The 1,446-nt window shown below is 54.8% G+C and overlaps 1 protein-coding gene across 1 annotated transcript; it reads right to left on the bottom strand.

Moving 5' to 3' along the window:
* Positions 1-558: 558 nt before the first annotated feature.
* On the bottom strand, positions 559-1,446 carry LOC133899059 (predicted GPI-anchored protein 58). The gene has a single exon (XM_062339973.1). The coding sequence runs from the start codon at positions 1,289-1,291 to the stop codon at positions 899-901; it is 393 nt and encodes a 130-aa protein (XP_062195957.1). The 5' UTR covers positions 1,292-1,446; the 3' UTR covers positions 559-898.

The following is a 1,446-nucleotide window of genomic DNA, read 5'->3' as shown; positions in this document are numbered from 1 at the left end:
GCTGTTAACAAGGCAAGCAAGAGGAATGCACCATGGACAGCAGGCAGGCACGAAATTTACAGAGATAAATAAGGACTGGAGGGAGAGGGAGGGTGAAAAACTATGCCATGACATGTTGTTCTAATGAATAGAAAGATCTGCTGCTGCTGCTGCTGCTTATCTTCTCTTACCAGTGCTGGGACAAAAGAGCCCAAAGTACACCCCCTGCATACCCACCGGTGGAGTTTTCTTCAGCTCAGCAGCTCACAAAAATTGGAAAAACAGCAGTGCTCCATCGATCCATCTATAATATCACAAAGTTCTGAATATCTAATTATCGCCAGGCAACGCGATGCGCGATTGGATCCGCCATCTTGGCCTGTCAAATTCAGTGAAAATTGGGATATCTTTGTTTGTTCTTCATGTGCAGAAGAGTTGGACCCACAAGTGTTTCTCTCACCCCATCTCTGACAATGTTCGTCATGTGCTGAAATTTTCAGCTGCAATTCACACAACAAACAAGGCTATCTACAGCAAACGACATTTTTGCAACAGAGCAAAGGAGCTGAGCTCATGATCTTGATAATTGTGAGCTACAATATTTAATAAATAATTAACAGATCTCTGGGAATTCTCTTACAAACTTTTCTTTTCCCATTCATCATCCCTATGAATAACAACCTTTTCCAATTCTACAATTTCTACTCCCCCCCCCCCCTAAAAAGAGAAAAAAAATAAACCAACACATTATTTGTACGAGAGCTTTGTACCATGCCATGGCAGTGGAAACCAAAGAAAAAGAGGCAAAAGAGAAATAAGAGGCAAGACAAGAACTCCAAGAATCCACCGGTAAATCGACCATGGTACCATGGAGCGCGTGAATCACGACCAATTGAGCTGCGGCGCCGATCGGTCCCGGTCAGCCCGCCCGGATCCGCTTCTTGGGCGGCAGGGACCGGAACACGGCGGAGAGGTCGCGCGCGACGGGGAAGAAGGCCCGCGGCGCCGACGGCGCCGAGGACGACGGGAACTTCCGCTTGGCGGGAGTCTGCGGCGCCCACGCCGGCTTCCGCGGCGCCGGCGGGCACTCGGCCGGCGGCCGGAGCCTGCTCTCCTCCGAAGTGGGCGTCGCGGGCTCCTGGCCCTCTTCCTCCTCCGCCACCTGCGGCAGCGGCAGAGCCTCCGCGTCTGGCGTTGTAGACGGCGAGGCCGAGGTAGAGGAGCGAGCGGGCTCGGGCGCCGGCGACGGCGTGGTCCTGATCGGCGGCAGCGCCTGGAGGACGTCGCCCGCGACAGCGGCCGGGAAGATCATCTGCGGCGCGTAATTTTGGCCGGGGACGCGCGGCGGTGGGTTGGGTCAAGGCCTCAAGGGCGGAGGAGGAGAGGAGCCCTCCCCTTGTAGGTTGGGGAGGGAGGAGGAGGTGAAACGAGGCAAGGGAGAAGGAGGAGGCGGAGGTGGAGGCGCCA

The sequence above is a fragment of the Phragmites australis genome, chromosome 18 (assembly GCF_958298935.1).
Source record: "Phragmites australis chromosome 18, lpPhrAust1.1, whole genome shotgun sequence".
Taxonomy (NCBI): domain Eukaryota; kingdom Viridiplantae; phylum Streptophyta; class Magnoliopsida; order Poales; family Poaceae; genus Phragmites; species Phragmites australis.
The sequence above is the reverse complement of the archived record's forward strand: the minus strand, read 5'-3'. Positions and strand labels throughout refer to the sequence as shown.

Excerpts from the sequence above, each read along its gene's own strand:
- LOC133899059 (XM_062339973.1), bottom strand. The coding sequence starts at position 1,291 with ATGATCTTCCCGGCCGCTGTCGCGGGCGACGTCCTCCAGGCGCTGCCG.